Raw genomic sequence first — 27,599 nt, 5'->3', positions numbered from 1 at the left:
TACCCACTGTTGTCATATGAAGCCAGTACTGCACTGGGGCTGGAGTAGGTGTTACTGAAGGGTGTAGGTTCTTACCCACTGTTGTCATATGAAGCCAGTACTGCACTGGGGCTGGAGTAAGTGTTACTGAAGGGTGTAGGTTCTTACCCACTGTTGTCATATGAAGCCAGTACTACACTGGGGCTGGAGTAAGTGTTGTGAAGGGTGTGGGTTCTTACCCATCATTGTTATATGAAGCCAGTACTGCACTGGGGCTGGAGTAAGTGTTACTGGAGGGTGTGGGTTCTTACCCACTGTTGTCATATGAAGCCAGTACTGCACTGTGGCTGGAGTAAGTGTTACTGGAGGTTGTGGGTTCTTACCCACTGTTGTCATATGAAGCCAGTACTGCACTGTGGCTGGAGTAAGTGTTGTGGAGGGTGTGGGTTCTTACCCATCATTGTTATATGAAGCCAGTAGTACACTGGGGCTGGAGTAAGTGTTGTGGAGGGTGTGGGTTCTTACCCATCATTGTTACATGAAGCCAGTACTGCACTGTGGCTGGAGAAAGTGTTGTGGAGGGTGTGGGTTCTTACCCATCGTTGTTATATGAAGCCAGTACTGCACTGTGGCTGGAGAAAGTGTTGTGGAGGGTGTGGGTTCTTACCCATCGTTGTTATATGAAGCCAGTACTACACTGGGGCTGGAGTAAGCGTTGCTGGTGACCCAGGTGCAGTGCACAGCAAACATCAGCAGCAGCATCAGCATCAACATAGTGACGATGCTTTTAATGTTGGGCCCCAATCCTTCCTCTGCTTTCTCTTGATCTGACACGTGTTTCCGTACCTTTCCTGCCTGCAACATACATTAGTACAACAAGATATAAGACATTTTAGACCACTTTTAATATTTCAGGTAATTTTCCTGGAATTAAATAAAAAGGTCTTTGGAGTTTGGGATCACTGTCTCAGAACATTGGTCTCATGGGATCACACACCCACACCCACACCACCACTTTTTTCTTGACCAGAAAGGAGGTATTAAAGTATGCAGAGTAACAGGTGGACTTCAGTTTGTAACTTTAGAACTACAAAGTGCTCCTGTGTTTAGTGGAGCTTAGGGAGTGGACAGAAGTGAAGGGAGTGGGGAAACAAGATTGTTTTAATGCTCTGGATCTCTCCTGTTTTTCTGCTCCCAACTTTATAAAGGGCCATCTGCTACAAAATTAATGTGGAGTAATTGGGTAGAAAACTTACAAAAGTAGTTAAAAATATTCAGAGCCCACTTAAATGGAGCCTCGATCCTCTTGCTGTGGGCAATCTGCTCCACAGTGGGGGTCTGTGTCATAATACACCGAGGAAGGGAGGTAACAAACCGTACTGAATACTGGCCTTTAAACAGCACTGAGCCCTGGGGATGGAAGAGTTTAAGGAACAGAGAACTAGGACGATAGGACCCTGGGAATACAGTTCCTTAGAGACACGGAAACATAGGATTTAGGAACATAGGATCCTGGGACTATCGTTCACTGGAAAAACAGACTTGAGAACACAGGACTCTGAGAACATAGGATTTTTGGGAACAGGGAATATCAAATTCTGGAAAGTTTTGAACTTCGGAACACTACTAGCATAGAACCCCAGGAACATGGGACTCTGGGATTATAGGACAATGGGAACAAGAGAACAAGGAAACACAGAAGACTGGGAACATGGGGTACACACTTGATGGTTCTTCAAGGGTTCTTTAATAATAGAATGGATCTATATTGAACCCTGACCACTTTCTTTACTAAAGAACACTTGTAGAGCCATAGTTTTAAGTGTGTTTATTAAAAAGGCTCAGGACCTTGGAAACTTGGGGACCTGGGCACATAGCCCCTTGTGAGAACCCTGGTAACATAAAAGCTCTGGGAACTAAAGACCCTGGACCTTAGCACCCTGGGAACACAGAACCTTGGGGAAAAAGGGCACCTCAAACATAGAACATAGGACCTTAAGAACGTCGGATCCTTGTAGCGCAGGACCGTGGGAACACAGCATCCTCGTTTCTGTCTTTAATGGAGAGGGACCTGTAAATGTGTGAGAGGTAGCAGTGGCCAGTCACACTCCCCTGACCTTATCGTAGAGATTTCCTGAGTTCCTGCGGTCATCCTCGTCACTGCTCTCTTCTGTCGGGGGGTTTTCCCGCCTGCTGTCGTCGCCGAGGTAACGCTCGAAGATGCTGGAGAAGGCGATGGCCGACAGCACACACACCACAGGCGTCAAGGTCAGCATCAGTCGCACCATCACACCGGCAAAATACACAGCACTGATCGCATACAGGGCCACTGGGGGGCAGTGCACACACACACACACACACACACACACACACAGGAGTTAGGGTCACATCATCACAGCAGTAAAAAATACAGACAGCTGATCCTAAAATGAGCCTCTGGGGGGCAGTAGAGCGAAACAAACAGTTCAGTTCAGGCCTCTAAGCGGTGGCACCACTGGTGGCGCTCTTTCACTCAATCCACACAATCTCAGACTGATGGAGTTATGTGCACAAACTATGAGCTATATTTAGTGCACACTGTATACATCCTGACTTCAAAGGAACACTAGGTAAGATGTGTGTTTTTTTTGCCTCTAGTGTAATTCATATACACACCACTGTACTGAAATCAGTGAATGGTATCCTGCCCTCCTTCCAAAGTTACATAGTGCAGTTTCTGCAGTGCTGAACCCAGAGTACTACACGCTCTATTCTCCTTATTAAAGCTCACAGCAGCATTGCAACAATGTCAAAGATTTGAAGGTAAACATATTACACAATGTTCCTTTAATCCAGAGCGGACTGGTCCAGTTCAGTTCCAGGGAAGTACACATCACACATACGCTGTGCATTAGTTTGGGCTTTGTCCAGTAAACAGCAGCAGCCCTGTGGGCTGGCCACATTACACAGACACACACAGCAGAAGGAGACCCTCCCTCTCTCCGCACAAACGCTGCCCTGCAGCAGCAGCCGGAGCCTGTACAGAATGATTTTAAAGAAGATGACCCTGTTTCCAGATCGTTCCTCAACCCACTCCAAACACTCAGTCGATCAGGAGCGGGGCTCCAGGGGGTAAGGGTTAATCACTACCTAACTCTTATCAATTATTCAGTCATCACTATAAATCATTCATTCATTCATTAATTGTCTGTAGCACTTATCCAGCTCAGGGAGGCGGTGGGTCTGGAGCCTACCCGGAATCACTGGGCGCAAGGCGGGAACACACCCTGGAGGGGGCGCCAGTCCCTCACAGGGAGTCCATTAATCACTATATAACTATCATTAATTATTCAGTAATCACTGTAACTCGGTACGTAACTATATTAATTAGTTATTAATTCCACTACATCACGATTCTGGGGAACTGCAGTTCTCTCATTCAGAGGCTCTGTGTCTTTAAGGTGGAACAGTGTGTTAGAGGAAAAATAACGGCTGTTGTTGGTACGTGGCTGTAGTGTAACTTCTCTCTCTACGTTTTTATTCACTGTTTGAATCACCATAGGAACTCATGTGTAACCCGATCTGTTTAGTTTTGTAGCACTTTCGCTCTGTGTTTACTTTCATGCAGTTAGCGCTCTACTGAATTTAGAGTCAGTTCCAAACTAAATCATCTGAGACAGCAAAAATAAGTCAATATCACACACCTACGGAGCAGGAATAGAGCTCATTTCTGTTCATGACTGTCAACGTTTGGAGTCTCTCTCTGCTTTTTTCTGCCGTGAGTTCAGAGAGAGCCTAACTTGTCTGACCAAGCCACTTTTTTTTTTTTTTTTTTTCATTTACAGACACCTGGGCTTCGTAAACACATTACAGCGGCAAACCAGCACATGGTGTTTTTTATTATTTATTTTTACATTTAATTGTGAACGTCGCCTTTAAGAACCGAGCGGGAATTAATCAGTGAATATTAAGAATAATTAGGCACTGATGGCTAATTATTTAAATCTGCAGTAATTGCCACAGTAAGGCGGTGGTGAAGTCTTAAACTGTAATAATTATTAATGATGAATGATTCATTAATGTCTGCAGATTATTCTTCCCTCCACTATCTCTCACCGAACACTCTCTCGTCGTTGATGTTCTTGATGCAGAACCAGAGACCGGCCGGAAAACTGCACACCAGGATGTGGAGGTCGAAGAAGAAGGAGACCCAGGTGGTGGGCTGGTGCTCAGACACCGAGGCGATGATGGGAATGTGGATCTTAGCATAACTACGGGAGAGAGAGAGAGAGAGAGAGCAGGTGTCAGAGTGTCTCAGAGGACTGTCATGACAGAGTATGTCAGTAGACGAATGGTGTTGGACACAGTGGACAGGACATAAAGCAGGACACAGTGGGTAGGGAGGTCAGAGTCCAGAGAGAGACAAGGGGTCCGTGTGGAGGTCCGAGGCTGGGCTTGTGTCCTCTTTACTGGACATTAACAGAGGGGACAATGGACAGTTGTCTCCAGGGAAACAGAAAGACATCAGGGAAACCAGGAAATGACTCACCCAGTGTCCCAGAGAGAGTAGAACCGGCCACTCCACGGAGCAATACAACCTACACACACACACACACACACACACACACACACACACACGTGTGGTTAGGACAGTCATAACTATTTATTAATTCATCTTCTGTAACTGCTTCATCTTGATCAGAGTCTGATTGAACCAGATTCTACCTTTTGGGACTTTGACAGTTTGGGACATGATTCTGACTCCATTACTGACTCCTAACATGACGTAGACTCTGCAAAGTCAGAATCTGAACCAGACACGGACTGGACTGAACTTAGACACCACAAGTGACTCAGGGACTTAGAACTCTACTTGGTTACTTTGGCTCAGGACCTGGTGGTAGAGAGGTGTAACGTGGATTTGACATCGCCACACTGATCCTAGACGCTGGAGATGAATCAGACGCTATGACTCCCGCTCAACAGCAAGAGACGTCTCGGCTAGGGATCGGGATTGTGAACGTCAGGAATTGTGGGTAAGAACTCAGGACTGATGGCTAAAGACTCTGGACTTTGTCTCTAGGGGTAGCCTTTACAACATCAGACTCTGGAACTGATTCAGACTCAAACACTAAAGGCAAAGATATGCTCCGATGTCAAACCTACACCGTAAGAAATGTGTAGGTCCCACATTGACATGAAGCCTATGTCGTAGCCTCAGAAATGTAACAACACATCGCCTCAACACAGACCACAGCCACTGTGATTGGTCGCCGTTCAGAAATACAAACTCCTCTTCCCCACACTCCATAGAGACTGCACACAGCACTCAGATATCCGTTTGGACGTCACAGAGCGAGTAAAAAGGTAAAACAACAACAACAAAAAAACAATCCCATGGAAAAAATAACATTACGAGGAGCGAGAACACACAGGAAAATAGTGCCGGCTTTGAATTAGTCTCAGCTCTGTTCTCTCACTCCCTAAAGTGTGCACTTCATAGATTTATAAATCTGATTCTACTCCACCACTACACTGTGTAGAGGAAGATGTTTGAGATGCAGACACAGTTTAAACAAGTTTAAATTCGGAAGGGCACTTGCTCAGGTTTGAGTTGTCGAGGTGTTGGGTTTGACGCTGAAGCATAAATCAGCCTTAAGGCTGGGGCCTGTGGATTTCACTCATATTCTGTGACTCAGGTTTCAGTTCATAATCTACATCTAGGGCCTCTGAACACGACCGGGACTGGGGAGTGGAGACTGAACTTGATTTTGGACTTTGGCTGTGAACCTCTACCTCACTTAACCCTGGGGTTTTCTGACGACTCAATACTTCAGACTCGAGAGATCTGAGACTCTGGACTTGACCTAAACCCTAACCTAAGCCTAACGTTAGAGACATTAGAACTCAGCATGTCTGACCATAAGTATGTATGGTATGCCTGAGAACTCTGGACTCTGGATTCAGGCACTTGACTTCAGAAATCTCAGCCAGGAGCAGGTCTGGCACATACGGATTTAGATGGAACTTCTTAAGCACTTTAGACAAGGCCAGACAAATGTATTATCCTGTTAGGATCAGGGCTAGGTTTAGTGTTGACCATGCCCCGTGGGGAGTCAGGGATTCAGGAAACCCTCCTGTGTGTGGCCGTGTACACACTCACCGATACAGCTGAGGTATACCACAGAGAGGAAGACCAGAACAGCGGCTACAGAGACCCCGAGGTAGAACAGAGTCTGTCTCTCCTGACGGGTCAGCTTCTCCTTCACATACTGCAGAAAGGCATAAGCCTGCAAGAGGGCAAACACACCTGCACACACACAGACACACACAAACACACACACACTATCAATGACAGATGACAAGCAGCAGATAATTGAATTGCTGTCCTGTGAGTAACGCAGCACTTCTGTTGAAGAGACACTTGAATCTTTGGTCCATCCTGTGGAGCAGATGTTCTCCCAGAAACACTGCGGCTGCAGCAGATGGACACTGCAGATGGTCTTCACAAACACGGGGGCTTTCTTCTGACGTTTCTACTCTGGTTTCCTCTACAACTCTCTGCGAGTGTGTGATGGGAGATAGCTTCAGTTCTGAGAAGGACAGGAACACTGTTGGACAGTGGAGGGTTGTTTTATTTGAGCTCTCTGTCATTCACACGTCAAAAGTTTATGCTCAGGTTGTTCACAGAACTTTCAAAACTTGTTGTACTTAAGTTTCATCTCTAGATTTCCTCTTTTCCACTGCATGGTCCCTACTCTACACTACTGCATTTGACCTGGTTCTGGAAGGGGGTTCTTGTTTAGTGGCTGTTCTCTCGTGGTTCAGAGCGAGTCGAGTAGGGACTAAACCGTGGCGTGTAAACCTTGCAGAGCGCTGACTGTCCAGAGAGAGTCGTCACTCTACGCCACGCAACGCAGACGACCAGCACCAACTCTCCATCTGTAAAATCTCCAGCTGCAGCAGAGATCACGTTTGTTTTTATCCGACTCACACATTCAAAATGCAGTGTAGTCCAGGACTAGGCTTAATCCCTGTTTGGGAACCACCCCTGGTCTCAGTCTGGATCCAAACCTGATTCTGAATTTTCATTCAGGTTCTCTGTCCCTGTCTTGACCTAAACTTGTGTGTGTCCCGGGCTCTGTCTTAAACCATACTTGACATGTCTTGGTCTTAGACTCTTGGTCTTGGTCTTAGACTCAGACTCAGTGAGTCCTTGTCTTTTTCGCTAAGAAGGTTCTCAGTGAGTGAAGACCCCAGAGCCAGTAGATGATGTTCAGAATAAATCATGGACACGTTACTTGTGCAAACGCATAAAAACTCTACGCCTAGGGATTGTGACAGAAACTCAGTTGTCAGGTTTGAGTAGGACTTTTACCAGTGATTAGAAATGCTTGTCCCACTTGGCAACAGTCGCTATGGAAGATCCAACTGAGCCAACCAGGAACTGACAAATCTGACCCTTCAAATTCAAAAATAAAACCTAGAAATTGGTTTAATATAGGTTCTAGTCAAATATTAAAGTCAATGGTGGTCAGTAACGGCTTTGCTTCTCGAACCTGTTCCTCTACGATTTGAAATGTTTGGACCCTGTCTCGGAGAAAGGTCTCACAACCCCCCGACCTTGGTGCAGCTCTGTGATTAATGCATTATGTACAGGAGGCCTGGAAAAGTGTGTGTGCTCTAACGGCATGTCAAACATTTCCCCTCCAAGCAAGCCTTCTCAGCCCGAGGGGGGCCCTCAGGGTCTTGTAGGCCTTCAGAAAAGCTCTGGAAGATTCAGAGACCTCAGTAACACACGTCTGAGTTTATTTAGGGTTTATAAGAATGTCAGCCTGTTGTACACAGATAGTTTAGTCCAGAAACCATCACTGGAGAATCATCCAATCAGGATTGGTATTTCTTTGTGGTATCTAGGCAGATACAGCCAAGCTCTTCCCTCATTGGTCAGGACTTCAGGAGCTGAACTGAAGTCCTTTTAGAGTCAGATGAGCGACCAAGTGAAGGGTACACTCTACTCTTTGCAGAATCAGATGAATCAGAACATGGCTGTGAGGATTTGATGGGGGGCCCTAGGAACACTAGTGAGGTCAGTTGTTGATTTTGGATGATTATCGTTAGCATCTTTCTCCAGAGAACACAGTTCCACTGTTCCCCAGCCCAGTGCTGGAGGGGTAGTAGACAGTTTGCACTGAGCATGGTGACACTGGCTCATGTGCAGCTTCCCCAGGTCATTGCCCATTGATTTATGTGTTTTTCCGCAGGGATTACACACTTTAGCTGAAGCACAGGGTCCACCATGTGTCTAAATAAAAACAGTGGGACAGTTATGAGTTCTAGACTGGACTCTGCTGACCGTGCCGGGGGTCAGTGCCTCAGCTTCTCACGGCCGAGACCAACTACATATGCCTTGGGTCAGTGTTTCATCAGGGACAGGGCAGGTGATGTAATCATCTGGAAGTTATAGAAATCACTCCATCACTCGCACTCTCTCTCTCTCCCATTCATTCTCTTTCTCCATCAATCTCTCTCTCTCTCTCTTATTCCCCTTCTCACCGCTTTCTCTCTCTCTCTCTCTCTCTCTCTCTCTTTGTGGAGTATTAGAGCTGAGTGTTAGCCTGAACTCTCCAACACTTCACAGAGGTCAGAAATAACACACCACTGGCCACAGCTGGACCTGTGTATGGAAGGAGCCTTGGCTCAGGTTTACAGGAGGAGGATCAACACTGAAGAGGTGTGCTCCTCAATCAGCGCCGGAGACGTTCCTGACACTATCCTGTGGAGCAGGATGTGGAAACAACAACAGAAGACAGCTCCTCACTGAACAGGAAACACACAGCTGCTGCCTTCCCCTCTGTTTCATCTCAAAAAACGTCCAGTATGTCTGGATAAACCTCACCTTATTCTTATGTGTTCTGAAGAAGACACACTGTAATAACTCCATAACAGAACACCAGCTCAACACACACTAACCTCTGTTCATCAGACTCAACACGCTCGGAGGAGAACACTAAATCATTATAATCAGCTGATTGTGGGGGGTGGAGCTTACCTGCTGCAGCCATGTGTTCGCTTGTCCTAATTGGCTGGAACCCGACGAATGGAATCTGCATTGACAAAATCAGGCCCACTATATAGAACGTACTGTAGGCTGAGAGACAGAGAGAGAGAGTGAATGAAGACCCAGATCCAACACGGATCAGTTTCTCTGTCTGTAAAAATCTTAAACAATACATACTTATGGTCACCACACCAGAACAAGGTCTCAGCTGTGTGTGTGTGTGTGTGTGTGTGTGTGTACTCACCAATATAGACTCTCTTACTGAAGCGTTGCATCAGGAGCAGCACAAACACATGGAGAGGAATCAGGTTAATGATAAAGACATAACCTCCCCACGCTGAGACCTACACACACACACACACACACACACACACACAGAGAACATATTAGCACAATCAAATGGCCCTGAAGTGCAAATTCAGCACTCAGTGTTCTCTTCTGAGCATGTTGGTCAGTACTGACCAGTATCTAATTTCACCTATGTTCATGCAGCTGAATTTCCATCATCAAGTCTAAAGTCCTCCCAGAAGAGCAGAGACTGTTCGTGCGCTTAAATGAAACACAGTCCTAATGAACGCCCTTCGTTCTGGACTGAGAGGAGAACAGGGGTCCCGTTGACACCGTTGTGTGAGGGGGACTGTGGTCAGATTCCTGAAGCTGGTTTGGTTGTATCTGAGTTTGGGCTGCAGTGGTTTCTTTAAACATCTGAACAGCTGTGATTGTTTTTCTTTACAGAAGCTTTGATCCTATTGTTATCAACAGAAACATAAACAACAGTCCAACAAAGGGCCTTTTCTCCACAGCCGTGACATAAACACACAGCAATACTTTACAAGCGAACACAAGCAAATGACACACTCAGGAGCACACACATACACACACACAGGCACGCACACTGCAGCGGGGAGCCACAATCAATCAAACGCACACAGACTCCTCACACAGAGTCGATATTCTGCAATTACCTCCAGCACAGCATCGGAACAAAAAGAAAACCCTCAGAAAACTCCACCAGGGCCAGAAACTGCTGCTGTAAACCACACCACAGACACCTTTATAACGTGTCTGAATTACTGTGTAATTACATGTTAATAACTTATACTCCTGTAAAGGTGAATAGGTTACCATAACGAGGTAAATGTGATTAGATTACCATAACGAGGAACAAGCAATTAGATTACCATAACGAGGTAAAGGTCATTAGATTACTGAAACAAGATAAAGGTGATTTGATAACTGCAATGAGAGAAAGATGATTAGGTTACTGCAAGGTAAAGTTGATTAGATTACTGTACTAAAGAAAAGGAGATTAGATTACCGTAATTAGGTAAAGGTAAACAGATTACCATAATGAGGTAAAGGTGATTAATTACTGTAACAAGTTAACAGAGATTACATTACAGTAACATAATAAAGCTGATTAGATTATTGTAACAAGGTAAATGTAATTAGATTACAGTAATTAGGTAAAGGTGAATATATTACCGTAATGGGGTAAAGGTGATCAGATTACTGTAACAAATTAACAGAGATTAGATTACTGTAATGAAGTAAAGTTGATTCGATTAAAGAGGTGTGGTACAAGTAATCTGACTAATGTAATGAGGTAAAAGTGATTAGATTACTGTGTTAACATTGATTAGATTACCGTAATGTGGTAGGTAATGTGAGGTGATTAATTAACTGTAACAAGGTAAATGTCATTTGATTACCGAAATGTTATAAAGCTGATTAGATAACAACATTGAGTTAAAGTTGATTAGACTACTGTAACAAGTTGATTGAATTACTGTAACACAGTAAATGTAATTAGATTAATGTAACAAAGTTAAAAGTAATTAGTTTACCATAATGAGATTAAAATGGTCAGATTACCATAATGAGTTAAATGTGATTAGAATGCTATAATAAGGCAACAGTTATTCAGATTACCATAATGAGATTAAAGTGGGGACCAAAATGTGGTAAGGGTGGTTAAATTACCATACTGAGGTAAGTGTGATAAGATTACCATAATAAGGCTAAGTAGATTACTTTAATGAAGCACCAGTAATTAATTACCCTAATGTGGTAAAAATTATTAGACTACTGTAATGAGGTTAAGGTGATTAGACTACCATAATGAGGTTAAAATAAACAACTGTAATGGGGTAAAATAATTAGATTACCATAATGAGGTAAATGTGATTAAATTAATGTGGTAATGGTAATTAGACAAATGAGGTCAAAGTGAACATATTTCTGTAATGGGCTAAAAGTAATTAGATTAATGAGATTAAGTTGATTAGGTTACCATAACCAGGTAAAACTAATTTTATTACCATAGTGAGGTCAAGGTAATTAGATTAAAACGGTAAAGTTGATTAGATTAATGTAATGAAATGAGGTAAAGGTGACTATATGAATGTAATGTAATTAGATAATAAGTAAATATGATTAGATTACTGTAATAAGGTTAAATTATTCATTCATTCGTTCATTATCTGTAACCCTTATCCAGTTCAGGGTCGCGGTGTGTCCAGAGCCTACCTGGAATCATTGGGCGCAAGGTGGGAATACACCCTGGAGGGGGCGCCAGTCCTTCACAGGGCAACACAGACACAGACACACACACACACACACACACACACACATTCACTCACACCTACGGACACTCTTGAGTCGCCAATCCACCTACCAATGTGTGTTTTTGGACTGTGAGAAGAAACCGGAGCACCCGGAGGAAACCCACGCACACACAGGGAGAACACACCAACTCCTCACAGACAGTCACCCGGAGCGGGAATCGAACCCACAACCTCCAGGTCCCTGGAGCTGTGACTGCGACACTACCTGCTGCACCACCGTGCCGCCCAAGGTTAAATTAATTAGATTATTAAAATTAATAAAGTAATGCTTAATTAGATTACTGTAATGAGAGCAAGATAATTAGATTAAAGTTGTAAAGGTGATTAGATTACTGCAATGAAGTAAAGTTGGTTAGATTAATGTAATGGGGTAAATGTGACTAGATTATTGTAATGATGTACAGGTTATTCGATTACTGTAATAAGGTAAAGGTGATTAGATTAATGAGGTAAAGGTGACTAGATTACTGTAATAAGGTAAAGGCGATTAGATTAATGAGGTAAATGTGACTAGATTAATGAGGTAAAGGTGACTAGATTACTGTAATAATGTACAGGTGATTTGGTTACTGTAAAAAGGTAAAGGTGATTAGATTAATGAGGTAAAGGTAACTAGATTAATGAGGTAAAGGTGACTAGATTAATGAGGTAAAGGTGACCAGATTACTGTAATGATGCAAAGGTGATTAGATTAATGAGGTAAAGGTGACTAGATTACTATAATAAGGTAAATGTGATTAGATTAATGAGGTAAAGGTAACTAGATTAATGAGGTAAAAGTGACTAGATTACTATAATAAGGTAAAGGTGATTAGATTAATGAGGTAAAGGTAACTAGATTACTATAATAAAGTAAAGGTGATTAGATTAATGAGGTATAGGTAACTAGATTAATGAGGTAAAGGTGACTAGATCACTATAATAAGGTAAAGGTGATTAGATTAATGAGGTAAATGTGACTAGATTACTATAATAAGGTAAAGGTGATTAGATTAATGAGGTAAAGGTAACTAGATTAATGAGGTAAAGGTGACTAGATTACTATAATAAGGTAAAGGTGATTAGATTAATGAAGTAAAGGTAACTAGATTAATGAGGTAAAGGTGACTAGATTACTATAATAAGGTAAAGGTGATTAGATTAATGAGGTAAAGGTAACTAGATTAATGAGGTAAAGGTGACAAGATTACTATAATAAGGTAAAGGTGATTCGATTAATGAGGTAAAGGTAACTAGATTAATGAGGTAAAGGTGACTAGATTACTGTAATGATGTACAGGGGATTTGATTACTGCAATAAGGTATAGGTGATTAGATTAATGAGGTAAAGGTGACTAGATTACTGTAATGATGTACAGGGGATTCGATTACTGCAATAAGGTAAAGGTGATTAGATTAATGAGGTAAAGGTAACTAGATTAATGAGGTAAATGTGACTAGATTACTGTAATAAGGTAAAGGCTATTAGATTAATGAGGTAAAGGCGATTAGATTAATGAGATAAAGGTGACTAGATTAATGAGGTAAATGTGACTAGATTACTGTAATAAGGTAAAGGCGATTAGATTAATGAGATAAAGGTGACTAGATTAATGAGGTAAAGGTGACTGGATTAATGAGGTAAAGGGTGACCAGATTACTGTATTAAGGTAAAGGCGATTAGATTAATGAGGTAAAGGCGATTAGATTAATGAGGTAAAGGTGACTAGATTAATGAGGTAAATGTGACTAGATTACTGTAATAAGGTAAAGGTGACTAGATTAATGAGATAAAGGTGACTAGATTAATGAGGTAAAGGTGACTAGATTAATGAGGTAAAGGGTGACCAGATTACTGTATTAAGGTAAAGGCGATTAGATTAATGAGGTAAAGGCGATTAGATTAATGAGGTAAAGGTGACTAGATTAATGAGGTAAATGTGACTAGATTACTGTAATAAGGTAAAGGTGATTAGATTAATGAGGTAAAGGTGACCAGATTACTGTAATAAGGTAAAGGTGATTAGATTAATGAGGTAAAGGTGACCAGATTACTGTAATAAGGTAAAGGTGATTAGATTAATGAGGTAAAGGCGATTAGATTAATGAGGTAAAGGTGACTAGATTAATGAGGTAAAAGTGACTAGATTACTGTAATAAGGTAAAGGCGATTAGATTAATGAGGTAAAGGTGATTAGATTAATGAGGTAAATGTGACTAGATTACTGTAATAAGGTAAAGGTGATTAGATTAATGAGGTAAAGGTGACCAGATTACTGTAATAAGGTAAAGGTGATTAGATTAATGAGGTAAAGGCGATTAGATTAATGAGGTAAAGGTGACTAGATTAATGAGGTAAAGGTGACTAAATTACTGTAATAAGGTAAAGGCGATTAGATTAATGAGGTAAAGGCGATTAAATTAATGAGTTAAAGGTGACTAGATTAATGAGGTAAAAGTGACTAAATTACTGTAATAAGGTAAAGGCGATTAGATTAATGAGGTAAAGGTGACTAGATTAATGAGGTAAAAGTGACTAGATTACTGTAATAATGTACAGGTGATTCAATTACTGTAATAAGGTAAACATGATTAGATTAATGAGGTAAAGGTGATTAATGAGGTAAAGGTGACTAGATTACTGTAATAAGGTAAAGGTGATAAGATGATTAGATTAATGAGGTAAAGGTGATTAGATCACTGTATGAGTTATAGATGATAAGTTTAATGAGTTAAGTGTAATTTGATCACTGTAAAATGGTACCCAGATTTTTACGGTAGTAAGTAGCCACCTCTATGAGTGTTAATATCCACCCACAGTGGACCACTACTCACACACAGTCCTCCACAGGAGATTAAACACAGACCACTTTCAGAGTGATCCGGGGGGGGGGGGGGGGGGGGCACTAACTGATCCCGACTGTGGTCTTCTGATAAAAATGATACACACACACACACACACACACAGAAAGAGGGAGGCTAGGAAGATTTTATTGGAGCAGATGTGACGTAAATGAGTTCCTAAAGCCAATATTGTGAGAGGAGGGAGTGAAGGACCAGTGTGTGCATGAGTGTGTGTGTCCACTGCCTCAGATTAAATGGGTTAAATGCAGATGAATATATTTCACTGTATGTAGCACAAAGACAATTAAAGTAAGAATAAAAGTCGTCATGTTTGAAGCCTGGTGAACCTCAGTGAGGTGAGGTGCTGATGATTCAGATCAGTTCTGCAACTTCAATTTGTGCCAAAATTATTACACAGGGCTCTATCTCGGCAGAGAACACAGCTCCACAGCTCATTAATGAAGGAATCACTTCGCAGAGGAGCTGCAGGGTTCCTGGGGCTCCTCATTCTTTCTGGTGTAAAATACTGAGACCCCCTGTCGCAGGCTGCTGTGGTGTACGTTAAGGTGATGAAAAGCGTGTCTTCAGACGGGGGTTTGCAGATGTTTCACTGCCACAGGGTGTGTTGTGGAGAGGACTGAGATGTACAGAATGGTGTGTGTGTGTGTGTGTGTGTGTAGTTTCAGTAGCGTGTGATGTGTTAACACTGGGCTCTTGTCTCCTCCTGCTGGGAGCTATGGCTTTGTTAATCCGTAAAATCCCGCTCCCGCCACTTCCCGCTGTGTACAGTAGGGAGCTACGGCACTAGAGCTGCTCTCCTGACTCTGTTCACGGATAAAGGACGCCGGCTTCATGAAAATGGGAATGATGTAATTTACTGCAAGGGTGGAGGTTAGTGTTAGCAGCTGAAACGCCACTTGGTTCCAAATGGAGTTTTCAGTTCTGTTCCTAAATCACACATTTAACCACTTCAACACGTCTAACTCCGCCCAGTCCTTCACCATGCTCAGAGGAGAACTCTAACCTCTGACTCTGTTCCTCAGAGGAGAACACTAACCTCTGACTCTGTTCCTCAGAGGAGAACTCTAACCTCTGACTCTGTTCCTCAGAGGAGAACTCTAAGCTCTGACTCTGTTCCTCAGAGGAGAACACTAACCTCTGATCCTGTTCCTCATCTCAACACGCTCAGAGAAGAACACTAATGGCTGATTGAAGGCTAATAAATGAGCTAAGGTCAAAGCTAAGATCACTGCACCACTTGAGACCCAACATGCTGGACAACAGAGACACAGCTGTCCAAATATACACGAATGGCACTGTCCATGTAGTGATGGACATGTTTGAACAGTGTCCAGTGCCCTTCACTTCATGAGGGGACGAAAACAAGGAACAACAAAACCTTTAAGGGTCCAAGGACTTACCCTAGTGGCACTCCCATAGCGTAGAGAACAGTCACAGTTCTGGAGATGAATTAATTGAAAGAAACCACACTCTAGACACCCCCCCACAACCCCAAACACACACACACACACCATGTAGAAGTAGCTGAGGCAGCAGCAGATGGTCCAGAAGACTGAGCCGGTTTTGATGGACTTCACCTGAACAAAACAAAGTGAAACTCCATTAATATCCATTACACTCCAACAAAACAATACAGACACATAGAGAAACACTTCATCTACACACACACACACACACACACAGAGAGAGAGAGAGAGAGAGAGAGAGAGAGAGAGAGAGAGAGAGAGAGAGACAGAGAAACACCAGAGGCCAATTTCAGCTCTCTAATTAAATGTGAGTCGAGGGATTGCGAGGCATTAGTGCTGAAACTGCGTAGTAACAACACTAGAGTCTGAGTGAGGGTCCTTCAGAGTGGGGGCTTACAAAAGGGCAAGTCTTCAGAGAGAGAGAGAGAGAGTTGCAGGATTAAACAGCTTCAGTTGAATAGGTTATTAGCAGATAAAGACTGAAAAGTGGAATTAAGCAGACTGGGAGAGAGAGAGAGAGAGAGAGAGAGTCCATCCCTGTTCTGTTGGAAACTGACCAGTTGTCACCTGGGAGATCAGTGCGGATGTTAATCATTCGGAGAGAGGTGTAGAATGGCATGGTGAAGAGTTTACAGCTGCAGTGGTTTTGTAAAACAGTAAGGAACATAGAGCTCCAGGGGCTGATTCTTTACGGGGGGTCCTGTTCTACCCAAGTCCATTTTAAAGCCAGTTAAAGAAGATGGAGATCATTCCCTCAGACCCTGGAGTGTTAAAGTCTATAAGCCCATTAGAAGAAAGTGTGTCAGAGCTCAGGTTCCTCCTCCTCCTGGATTCACTGCCCCAGGTGTCAGGCCCGGGCTGAAGATGCTGTAATGAAGGCAGTGGGTTTAACTGCAGGATTTAAGGAGGGAAAAAAAGAGGGCTGTGCTGAATACAGCACCCTTGCCATGAGAAGCATGCCCCTTCTCCATGTATGTGGATGGAGAGCTGAGAGATTTGTTCTAAAACCCCAGGTCTATGCAGAAACGTCACCAAGTGGACACGCATGCTGTGGTCAGATGAGTCCATGGTTCTGTTTTTGGGGTTGTGCGGGTGGGAGTGTGGGTGGTGTGTGGGCCAGAATGACCACAGCACGAGTGAACTGTGTGTATGTCAAGGTGCCAAGTGGAGCTGTATATTGAAATCTTAGAGACACATGCTGCCATCAGGGTGACGTCTTTTTCGGGGAGTCCATGGTTATTTCAGCAGGACAATGCCAGGCCTCATTTTGTGCCTGCTACAACAGTGTGGCTTCATAGACCAGAATAGTCCACCGACCAAAAACATCCAGCCGACAGCGTCCTGTGTCACTGATGAAGGACTAGAGGACGAGCGACACACACTGTGCAGCGACAGATGAGCTACTGTCTCTGACTCTACATCTACAAGGTGGACCAACGAGGGAGGAGTGTCTCACAGAGTGGACAGAGAGTGGACACAGGGTTTAGAAACAGCAATAACTCACTTTACTTTACTTCTCACTCGATTTGGTGCTAAAAGTGGGTTTCACACACACACACACACACACACACACACACACACACACACACGGCCCGGTGTGTTTGAAGGTGGTTTGAGGGTCTTGTCTGTGAAATGCTGATAAAGAAAGAGAAGCCCACTTCAGCAGGTTTCTCACTCTGTTCCTGCAACTGCTCTCCGTCATTAGCTGCTGACGCTTGTTAGAGACGAGTGACAGGGTCTCATTAAGAACAAGGGATGGGGGCTTGTTAGGGAAGAGAGACAGGGAGAGGTGTCAAAATCTTCTCCAGGGCGTAAGGGGAACCCAAGGCAGGGCAGAGACATGTGTCAGTCACATTCTGTCTTACTGTCCTTGCAGGTTCGTTACCGTAATGTCTGCAGTCTCTGTACCGTAATGTCTGTAGCATCAGTACCGTAATGTCTGTAGTGTCTTTACTGTAATGTCTGTAGTGTCTTTACCGTAATATCTGTAGTGTCTGTACCGTAATGTCTGCAGTCTTTGTACCGTAATGTCTGTAGCATCAGTACCGTAATGTCTGTAGTGTCTGCACCGTAATGTCTGTAGTGTCTTTACTGTAATGTCTGTAGTGTCTTTACCATAATATCTGTAGTGTCTGTACTGTAATGTCTGCAGTCTCTGTACCGTAATGTCTGTAGCATCAGTACCGTAATGTCTGTAGTGTCTGTACCGTAATGTCTGTAGTGTCTTTACTGTAATGTCTGTAGTGTCTTTACCATAATATCTGTAGTGTCTGTACCGTAATGTCTGTAGTGTCTTTACTGTAATGTCTGTAGTGTCTTTACCATAATATCTGTAGTGTCTGTACCGTAATGTCTGCAGTCTTTGTACCGTAATGTCTGTAGCATCAGTACCGTAATGTCTGTAGTGTCTGCACCGTAATGTCTGTAGTGTCTGCACCGTAATGTCTGTAGTGTCTTTACCATAATATCTGTAGTGTCTGTACTGTAATGTCTGCAGTCTCTGTACCGTAATGTCTGTAGCATCAGTACCGTAATGTCTGTAGTGTCTGTACCGTAATGTCTGTAGTGTCTTTACTGTAATGTCTGTAGTGCCTTTACCATACTATCTCTAGTGTCTGTACCGTAATGTCTGCAGTCTCTGTACTTTAGTCTGTAGCATCAGTACCGTAATGTCTGTAGTGTCTGTACCATAATGTCTGTACCGTAATGTCTGTAGCATCAGTACTGTAATGTCTGTAGCATCAGTACCGTAATGTCTGTAGTCTATGTACCGTAATGTCTGTAGCATCAGTACCGTAATGTCTGTAGTGTCTGTACCGTAATGTCTGTAGTCTCTGTACCGTAATGTCTGTAGTGTCTTTACTGTAATGTCTGTAGTGTCTGTACCGTAATGTCTGCAGTCTCTGTACTGTAATGTCTGTAGTGTCTGTACCGTAATGTCTGTAGTCTTTGTACCGTAATGTCTGTAGTGTCAGTACCGTAGTGTCTGTATTGTAATGTCGGCAGTCTCTTTACTGTAATGTCTGTAGTGTCTTTACCATAATATCTTTAGTGTCTGTACCGTAATGTGTGCAGTCTCTGTACCGCAATGTCTGCAGTGTCAGTACCGTAATGTCTGCAGTCTCTGTACCATAATGTCTGTAGTCTCTGTACCGTAATGTCTGCAGTCTCTGTACAGTAATGTCTGTAGTGTCAGTACCGTAATGTCTGCAGTCTCTTTACCATAATGTCAGTAGTGTCTGTACCGTAGTGTCTGTATTGTAAGGTCTGCACTGTAATGTTTTACTGTTTACTGTTTATGTCTGTTTACTGTAATGTCTGAAGTTTCTGTACTGTAATGTCTGTAGTGTCAGTACCGTAATGTCTGCAGTCTCTTTACTGTAATGTCTGTAGTGTCTATACCGTAGTGTCTGTAGTGTCTGTACCGTAATGTCTGTAGTGTCAGTACCGTAATGTCTGCAGTCTCTTTACTGTAATGTCTGAAGTTTCTGTACTGTAATGTCTGTAGTGTCTGTACTGTAATGTCTGTAGTGTCTGTACCGTAATGTCTGTAGTGTCAGTACCGTAATGTCTTTAGCATCAGTACCGTAATGTCTGTAGTCTCTTTACCATAACGTCAGTAGTGTCTGTACCGTTGTGTCTGTATTGTAATGTCTGCAGTCTCTTTACTGTAATGTCTGTAGTGTCTTTACCATAATATCTGTAGTGTCTGTACCGTAATGTGTGCAGTCTCTTTACCATAATGTCTGTAGTGTCTGTATCGTAATGTCTGTAGCATATTTACTGTGTAGTCTGTGCTCACTTTATCATAATGTCTGCTCTCTGGAGGTGATGCTGAACACATTTCCCAGCTGAACTGTTTTGTTTACCTCTTTTGGAGGTTGCTATTCTTCAGAAGGGTCAGCTGAACATCCCCCCAAGCCCCAATTACCCTGTAATTTGCATGATACACGGTGTTTATAAGGTGTAATGACCATATAATGATGAGGACGATCATGTCGAGTTCTTCATCACTTCCAGACCTTCAAAAACCCTTGACTAAATGAAACAATCATTGAGTGATGACAGAACAAGTCTCCAATAATACCATCTCTCTCTCTCTCTCTCACACACACACACACACACACACACACACACACACACAAACACAAACAGACACCTGAAGCCTGCTAATCAGAGACTCGCCAGAAAGAGAGGGCAAAAAAAAGAGAGAGAGAAAGAGAGAGAGAGAGAATCACAGATCCTAACTTGAAGCTTATTTTAACCCCTGCTCTAAACTGGGGACATAAACCCAACTTATATTAGCACTTCACACCTCAACCCAGCCCTTAAAGTCCATGAGGAGCTGAAACTAGGACTCCCCTGAAGAGGGCAAATCCAGCCATGGGGAATAGGTGGGCCTTGCCTGACTCGGGAGCTGTGGGACCTGAGTGCTCAGTCCTGAGAAACCACCATCAACACACTAGAGGTGGGGTACGAACCAGTATGGCTCAGTTGGTAGAGCATTAATTCACAATGCTGAGCTATCTCACCTCTGGCCAGCTGATGGTGGTCTCTCAGGACAGCGTGGTCAGGTTCAGCATGGTGCGAATCAACCTAGCGTTTCAACTCTGGAAGGAAAGTCTCAGTTTTCCATGTTTTGGAGCTCCTCTCTGCAGATATTAATCTCAGGTTATATCCTGGCTCACAGTGTAAGCCTGTGATTAATTAATCCAGTGGTATTTGTTCTGCTCAATTTTAGCAGGGGATTAATTCCTCAGGGTTTCTAGTCATTTTTTTTACCCAACCTCCCTGAGGAACTATATCCCCACCCCAGGAGGACTACAGTGCAGTCTGGACTGAAGGACAGGGCCAGTACAGGGTTAATATCAGACTCACCCACAGGAAGTAAGTGAACTGCAGGGCAAATATGGCGATTCCCTCGTTGTCAAAGGAGCCTGCCACCGAGCGGGAGATGTAGCCGGGCACGATGGCGATGAAGCAGGCAGCCAGCAGGGCAGCGCCTTGGCTCCACAGCTCTCTGGTCAGGAGGAAGGTGGAGATGGCAGTGAGTCCACTGAACACCGGGGCCAGAAACACACACACGTCGCGGATGTGCACCGTAATGTGGAGCAGGCTCAGGGTGTAGTGGATCAGACCTGCAGTGACCATCAGGCCTGGATACACCTGGAACACACACACACACACACACACCGAGAATTAGACCCTCACTGACTCCCACTCTCATGGACATAGAGATACATGTTCTGTCTTTATTGCCACCAGTGTAAAGATTTATGATCAGGGTTTGTTATGGGGTGTAGGGGTGGGGGTTGAGTGTCGAAACATGGGTCCTAACCTATCAAAGTAGGCATAGTTGAATTTGAAGATATAAACACAGAATGCAGAAACAAAGAAACAAAGGCTGCCGTCTAGTTGACGTCTTCTTCAAGGTGATGACTAGTTATATTCTGAACGTTACAGCCAAGCTAAGGCGTGACTGGTCCCTGTTGAGCATATGAACAGATGAATTTTGAAGAGAGAGCCCCATGTTAAATGTTATAACTTAAATATGAGAAATGACCTTGTAATGATGTGACATAAAAGACAAAATACCTGTGAAACCATAGAATTATTAAACCTAACACATTTAACAAGTGGTTCCTTCACTTCAACAGTATGTTCCTTTGATCACTGTGCTTTATTAACGAGAGCATGTCCAGTGTGTGGTGGATGTAACCTACTTCCTGGTAATAACACCAGATTGTTTTCTTAATTCCAGAATGGTTTTCATGATACAAAAATAAAATCTCATTATAACAACAAGCTGTGGGGTGTTTTTGTAATTTGTTTATCATTTTGGCATTAGCATTAGAGAAAAGTACTTTAACTCACCGTCCCTCCGACGATCCGCCCGAGTGGATACCACGCCCGCTCATCAAACCAGTTCAAAAACTCATAAAAACCATTAGTGGTCAGATGGTGCGTTGATCTGTAGTTAAACCTAGAGAGAGAGAGAGAGAGAAAGAGAGAGAGAGCGTGAGAGAGAGAGAGAAAGAGAGAGAGAGTGAGAGAGAGAGAGAAAGAGAGAGAGAGAGAGACAGAGAGAGAGAGAGAGAACGAGAGAGAGAAAGAAAAAGAGAGAAAGAAAAAGAGAGAGTGAGAGAGAAAGAGAAAGAGAAAGAAAAAGAGAGAGAGAGAAAGAGAAAGAAAAAGAGAGAGAAAGAGAGAGAGAGATAAAAGGAGAGAGCGAGAAATAAATAGAGAAAATGACAGTCAGCTTTAGTTGAAGACTCTTCTCTCAGCGTCTGTCTCCAGTTAAGTCATCATTTCTCCAGCTGCTGAATATGCAAATGAAACAAGCCCTCCGGCGCAATCATTGTCTCGTTCAACATCCTCGTTAAACCTCCACGTAGCGCTGAGGTTTAAACGCCCCACTTTAAAAAGACCCCAGACACACTCGCACTTACCATCAGAGACAGTAAATCACCCCTCACACACTGCCCACCTAACAGCCCTGATGAAGGCCAGCCGTCCGGAGTAAGCTCCTCTTACTGCAGCTCTTACTCAGACTCTACTCCTCCGGTAGACTTCACACATGAAGCTGGATCCTTGGTGTGAGGATCTGATGGTATTCAGACACATAAATGTCAGAGAGGTCAGGTGCAGGTTGTGGATGATTGGCTCTGGATCAAAGGTACTGGAGGGCGCTCCATCTCTCCAGAAAATACAATTCAGTGCTGGGATGGTTTACATCCCTCTAGCCCACGTGGCCTTGGATATGGTGTGCAGTCACGCTGCATGTTTAACTGTAGATAAGCAGCGTAAATAAGATCTATATGGTACAACCTCTAAAAGTAAGAGACATAGGAGACAGATCCGGACTGCGGTCAGGTCAAGCACACACAGCCATGCTGAATGAGGCCTGGCACTGTCCAGCTCAGTAGCTTGATCATTTCTCATGCAGTGCAGTCTGAGGGCTGGAAGGCCGTGCTCATTCAGCAGCAGTGCATCAAGTATTGCTTTTAAAATGTTATATTTTATACCAGAGTTAGTTCCAACCCTGCAATTTGATTGGCTGAGAGTTCTTAAAGTGCCAGTAGCGCACTTAAATAAAATCTCTTCATGTATTATTTTGCCACATACACTAGTACTAATGCCAGTGCTTACAAGACAAAAACATCAGCCAGAACTAAGCAGGAACATTATATTAATACATATTATAGATGGCCAAATGAGTTAACATTCATGCATAAAATCTTTTGCCTTTGAAAACAATGGTTTACTAATTGTACTAACCACTGCTTGTGAGCAGCAGTTATTCAGAGCCTTTCTGAAGCATAAAGATGAACCAGAGAGATCATAACTGTGAGTGGAAACAAAACCAGAAGAGTCTCTTAAGAGTTCCTGGGGACCTTCTCTGTCAAGTAGATAAAAATATGTATTGTCCTTGTCCTTGCTTGTAAACCTATGGATGATTTGGAAAAACCCACAGAACTCCCCACTGACTTCATGTTTCATAATAAGGAGAAAAAGACTGTTATCCACTGTTAGCCATATTAGCATTTCCTCATAGGATCCAATGGAAAACTGTGAACATATTAGACTCAGGTGCCTGTCTATGCTCTTCTGTCCAAATCCGAGTGAGTTTTTCATACACATCCTTCATTCATGAAGTCATTTATTCATCCAGTCCAGGGTCGCAGTGGGTCTGGAGCCTACACACGCTTCAGTAATCATCTGATTCGCTTCAAGTGTGTGAGAGACTGCAGACACAAGCCCCATATTCCTTTACGGTTTCCTTTACAGGTAGATAATCAGATCCTGCTGTCCCTGTGCTATGAGAGTGGAACAGATTCTTGGAGGAATGTACCAAGGCTGCTGTGAAACTGAGGATGAATCTCAAATGTCTCCCTCCATCCTATGTAGTGCATAGTGTAGGTCACAAAACACTCATGTAGGACATCGTATGTTGGATTACAATACTATGTACATTCAGCTATAAACATCACATCTTCCTGTCGAACTGTTGCCCTGTCTGGGTGTAGTATCACATACTATCTGTGAACTGTGTATGGAGTAAGTTTTTGAGTGTTTACAGGTAATAAATCAAAAAAATGGCAGGCACAACACGCGGTGACATGATGTGAAATGCATGGATAATCCATGACTACTGGGAAATTGTTTCTTGATCTACTGATGATGGACGTGACACCAGTGCCAATATCTCACACGTTACAGCACTCCCTCGTAAATTAATCCTTAAACATCTTCATCACTCTTCTGCTTCAGTGCCCGTAACTCAGCAAATGGAACTAGTAACTTTCCTCTTATGAATCCAGCCCCTGCTGTGATTCCTGACCTCGGGTTAAATTTCTGCAGAACAGACGTCCCTCAGAAGGCAGAGACTAATAAAGCAGCTTCCTCCAGGACGGAGCGCGCTGACAGCGTATGGACAGAAACACAGAGGGACAGGCAGATGAAAAGAGACTCCAGTGTCTGTCAGACACAAGCAGGAGGACAGAGTCTGCTGGTGTGTGTCCACTGGGAAATTAACGCTGAACATCTGCAGTGTTTCTGAAGTGATTTCAAAGTCCAGGGGACAAGGACAGAATCAGCACTCTGTCTCAGACAACGTCTGTCTCTTCTTAACCGTTGCTTTAATAGGCTTCTCCATCTGGGTTTGTTTATTTATCTAACCTAGATTTGTTTGTTTACACTATACATTACGACATTGGATTAACACTTTTATCAAGATGGACCTACAGGTAATACTCTCTGTGTGTGTGAGAGAACGGGGGAGTGTGTGATACTGTCCACAGGTGTGAGTGTGTGAGTGACTGGGTGAGTGTGTGATACTGTCCACAGGTGTGAGTGACTGGGTGAGTGTGTGAAACTGTCCACGGGTGTGATTGTGTGAGTGACTGGGTGAGTGTGTGAAACTGTCCACAGGTGTGAGTGACAGGGTGAGTGTGTGAAACTCTCCAAAGCTGTGAGTGTGTTAGTGACTGGATGAATGTGTGAAACTGTCCACAGGTGTGAGTGTGTGAGTGACTGGGTGAGTGTGTGAAACTGTCCACAGGTGTGAGTGACAGGGTGAGTGTGTGAAACTGTCCATAGGTGTGAGTGATAGGGTGAGTGTGTGAAACTCTCCAAAGCTGCGAGTGTGTTAGTGACTGTATGAATGTGTGAAACTGTCCACAGGTGTGAGTGACTGTATGAATGTGTGAAACTGTCCACAGGTGTGAGTGTGTGAGTGACTGGGTGAGTGTGTGAAACTGTCCACAGGTGTGAGTGTGTGAGTGACTGGGTGAGTGTGTGAAACTCTCCAAAGCTGCGAGTGTGTTAGTGACTGGATGAATGTGTGAAACTGTCCACGGGTGTGAGTGTGTGAGTGACTGGGTGAGTGTGTGAAACTCTCCAAAGCTGCGAGTGTGTTAGTGACTGGATGAATGTGTGAAACTGTCCACAGGTGTGAGTGTGTGAGTGACTGGGTAAGTGTGTGAAACTGTCCACAGGTGTGAGTGTGTGAGTGACTGGATGAATGTGTGAAACTGTCCACAGGTGTGAGTGTGTGAGTGACTGGATGAATGTGTGAAACTGTCCACAGGTGTGAGTGTGTGAGTGACTGGATGAATGTGTGAAACTGTCCACAGGTGTGAGTGTGTGAGTGACTGGGTGAGTGTGTGAAACTGTCCACAGGTGTGAGTGTATGAGTGACAGGGTGAGTGTGTGAGTGAGTGTGTGAAACTGTCCACAGGTGTGAGTGTGTGAGTGACAGGGTGAGTGTGTGAAACTCTCCAAAGCTGCGAGTGTGTTAGTGACTGGATGAATGTGTGAAACTGTCCACAGGTGTGAGTGTGTGAGTGACTGGGTGAGTGTGTGAAACTGTCCACAGGTGTGAGTGTGTGAGTGACTGGGTGAGTGTGTGAAACTGTCCACAGGTGTGAGTGATAGGGTGAGTGTGTGAAACTCTCCAAAGCTGCGAGTGTGTTAGTGACTGTATGAATGTGTGAAACTGTCCACAGGTGTGAGTGACTGGATGAATGTGTGAAACTGTCCACAGGTGTGAGTGTGTGAGTGACTGGGTGAGTGTGTGAAACTCTCCAAAGCTGCGAGTGTGTTAGTGACTGGATGAATGTGTGAAACTGTCCACGGGTGTGAGTGTGTGAGTGACTGGGTGAGTGTGTGAAACTGTCCACAGGTGTGAGTGACAGGGTGAGTGTGTGAAACTGTCCACAGGTGTGAGTGACAGGGTGAGTGTGTGAAACTCTCCAAAGCTGCGAGTGTGTTAGTGACTGGATGAATGTGTGAAACTGTCCACGGGTGTGAGTGACTGGGTGAGTGTGTGAAACTGTCCACAGGTGTGAGTGATAGGGTGAGTGTGTGAAACTCTCCAAAGCTGCGAGTGTGTTAGTGACTGTATGAATGTGTGAAACTGTCCACAGGTGTGAGTGTGTGAGTGACTGGATGAATGTGTGAAACTGTCCACAGGTGTGAGTGTATGAGTGACTGGGTGAGTGTGTGAGTGAGTGTGTGAAACTGTCCACAGGTGTGAGTGTGTGAAACTCTCCAAAGCTGCGAGTGTGTTAGTGACTGGATGAATGTGTGAAACTGTCCACAGGTGTGAGTGTGTGAAACTGTCCACAGGTGTGAGTGTGTGAGTGACTGGGTGAGTGTGTGAAACTCTCCAAAGCTGCGAGTGTGTTAGTGACTGGATGAATGTGTGAAACTGTCCATGGGTGTGAGTGTGTGAGTGACTGGGTGAGTGTGTGAAACTGTCCACAGGTGTGATTGATAGGGTGAGTGTGTGAAACTCTCCAAAGCTGCGAGTGTGTTAGTGACTGTATGAATGTGTGAAACTGTCCACAGGTGTGAGTGTGTGAGTGACTGGGTGAGTGTGTGAAACTCTCCAAAGCTGCGAGTGTGTTAGTGACTGGATGAATGTGTGAAACTGTCCACGGGTGTGATTGTGTGGGTGAGTGTGTGAAACTCTCCAAAGCTGCGAGTGTGTTAGTGACTGTATAAATGTGTGAAACTGTCCACAGGTGTGAGTGTGTGAGTGACTGGGTGAGTGTGTGAAACTCGCCAAAGCTGCGAGTGTGTTAGTGACTGGATGAATGTGTGAAACTGTCCATGGGTGTGAGTGTGTGAGTGACTGGGTGAGTGTGTGAAACTGTCCACAGGTGTGATTGATAGGGTGAGTGTGTGAAACTCTCCAAAGCTGCGAGTGTGTTAGTGACTGTATGAATGTGTGAAACTGTCCACAGGTGTGAGTGTGTGAGTGACTGGGTGAGTGTGTGAAACTCTCCAAAGCTGCGAGTGTGTTAGTGACTGGATGAATGTGTGAAACTGTCCACGGGTGTGATTGTGTGGGTGAGTGTGTGAAACTGTCCACAGGTGTGAGTGATAGGGTGAGTGTGTGAAACTCTCCAAAGCTGCGAGTGTGTAAGTGACTGTATAAATGTGTGAAACTGTCCACAGGTGTGAGTGTGTGAGTGACTGGGTGAGTGTGTGAAACTGTACACAGGTGTGAGTGTATGAGTGACAGGGTGAGTGTGTGAGTGAGTGGGTGAGTGTGTGAAACTGTCCACAGGTGTGTGTGAGTGACTGGGTGAGTGTGTGAAACTCTCCAAAGCTGCGAGTGTGTTAGTGACTGGATGA

General features: G+C 43.9%; 1 protein-coding gene across 1 annotated transcript in view; it reads right to left on the bottom strand.

The window, feature by feature from the left end:
* The window catches only part of LOC136693780 (dolichyl-diphosphooligosaccharide--protein glycosyltransferase subunit STT3B-like), a 78,382-nt gene that overhangs the window by 9,190 nt on the left and 41,593 nt on the right, over positions 1 to 27,599 (bottom strand). The window contains exons 2-11 of the mRNA XM_066666935.1: positions 21,831 to 21,939; positions 20,835 to 21,122; positions 16,002 to 16,067; positions 9,264 to 9,363; positions 9,011 to 9,109; positions 6,122 to 6,268; positions 4,508 to 4,556; positions 4,075 to 4,229; positions 2,097 to 2,308; positions 647 to 834 (exon numbers count right to left, since the gene is read on the bottom strand). Coding sequence (XP_066523032.1) covers positions 647 to 834; positions 2,097 to 2,308; positions 4,075 to 4,229; positions 4,508 to 4,556; positions 6,122 to 6,268; positions 9,011 to 9,109; positions 9,264 to 9,363; positions 16,002 to 16,067; positions 20,835 to 21,122; positions 21,831 to 21,939 — 1,413 coding nt within the window. The remainder of the gene's footprint in view (positions 1 to 646; positions 835 to 2,096; positions 2,309 to 4,074; positions 4,230 to 4,507; positions 4,557 to 6,121; positions 6,269 to 9,010; positions 9,110 to 9,263; positions 9,364 to 16,001; positions 16,068 to 20,834; positions 21,123 to 21,830; positions 21,940 to 27,599) is intronic.

Source organism: Hoplias malabaricus, chromosome 4, assembly GCF_029633855.1.
Source record: "Hoplias malabaricus isolate fHopMal1 chromosome 4, fHopMal1.hap1, whole genome shotgun sequence".
Classification (NCBI taxonomy): Eukaryota; Metazoa; Chordata; class Actinopteri; order Characiformes; family Erythrinidae; genus Hoplias; species Hoplias malabaricus.
This window is presented reverse-complemented; position numbering and strand designations above follow the sequence as displayed.